Source organism: Tupaia chinensis, unplaced genomic scaffold, assembly GCF_000334495.1.
Source record: "Tupaia chinensis unplaced genomic scaffold, TupChi_1.0 Scaffold000673_1, whole genome shotgun sequence".
NCBI lineage: Eukaryota > Metazoa > Chordata > Mammalia > Scandentia > Tupaiidae > Tupaia > Tupaia belangeri.
This window is the reverse complement of record NW_006160196.1, coordinates 686,797-687,942: the sequence shown is the minus strand read 5'-3', so window position 1 is coordinate 687,942 and position 1,146 is coordinate 686,797. Positions and strand designations below refer to the sequence as shown.

Sequence of the window (1,146 nt, the reverse complement as noted above, 5' to 3'; positions counted from 1 at the left end):
GCCGGCTTCGGGGACCCGCTCGGCGCCGGGGCGGGATGGAGTTACGAGAGGTCAGCGAAAGCTAGGTAAGGAGCTGAGGGTGGCCTGGAGAAAGGGGCCAAGGGGTGGGGGCCCAGCCCGGCCGGGCCTGGCCCGCCCGGCGACGCGTGCATAGCGAACTCCCCTCTGGCTTGCAAGGGAGCGGCCTTCTTGATTTGTAACAACGCCGCCGCCCCAGTTTGCAAATTGCAAACTCCGCCAAAACCAGCTCCAGCATGCAAAGGGGGAAATGCAGCGGGAAAATGGGGGTGCAAAACAATTTCAGACTGGAAGGCCTTGGGAAGGTGGGAGGGACTGGCTGAGCAAGGCCTGGACTTCCCCCCATCCTTGGATTCCCGGCTTGCTGACCCCTCCCCCCTGCGCCTCAGGCTCTGCTCTTGCAAAGACGGGAAGAAAAAGAGAATTAGAATGCAGTCTTGGGGGGCTCACACCCCCTCCCAGGTCCTATTGTTCCGGGACTGTGAGAGGGCCGCGACACCCGCCCCCCCAAAAAAGAAATTCCGCGCGCAGAGTGGGCACGGGCCCCGCCCCCTTCCTAAACTGGGGTTTCGTGGGGGAATGGGGGGGTCTGGCATCTGGGGCACGCCCCCTTTTGCTCCCCCACCCTCAAAGGCAGAGAATCCTAGTTGATGGCTAGTAGAGTGTTTGCCCCCTTGAGTCTTGCCCACCGATTGGGGCTCTTGTATGGGAAGCGTCTGATGTTTCCCCAGTACATGTGTGTGTGTGTGTGTGTGTGTGTGTGTGTGTGTGTGTAAGCGTGGGCTCCATGTGTGTGAGGCTGGCGGCGTGTTCGCCTGAAATCTGACCCTTTCCTGGGCCCTCCCTCTCTTAACCTGCTCCTGGAATCCCCCTCCTCTCCCTACACACCTGAGTTTCCATGCGTGGCTGGGCAGAACCCCCAGCGTGCCAGGATTTTCCATGTGAGGTTCTTAGTTTTGTCTTTTTTCCCCATGGGGGAGTTGGTTGCCCGTTTGCACACATACCTGGCTTCGCATGGGCCCTTGCATTTGAACCTGAACCCCAGGGGATTGAACGGTGTTCCTGTTCGCACTTGCATCTGGTACTTTCCCTGGGTCCTGTCGCCTCCCCATCCCTACCCCTTGCCAT

General features: G+C 59.9%; 1 protein-coding gene across 1 annotated transcript in view; it reads left to right on the top strand.

The window, feature by feature from the left end:
- PRR12 (proline rich 12) overlaps positions 1-1,146 on the top strand; it is a gene marked incomplete at its 5' end in the record, with an annotated part of 42,042 nt that continues 40,896 nt past the window's right edge. Inside the window, 1 exon segment of the mRNA XM_027776458.1 lies at positions 1-65. Within this exon segment, the coding sequence (XP_027632259.1) occupies positions 1-65 (65 nt within the window).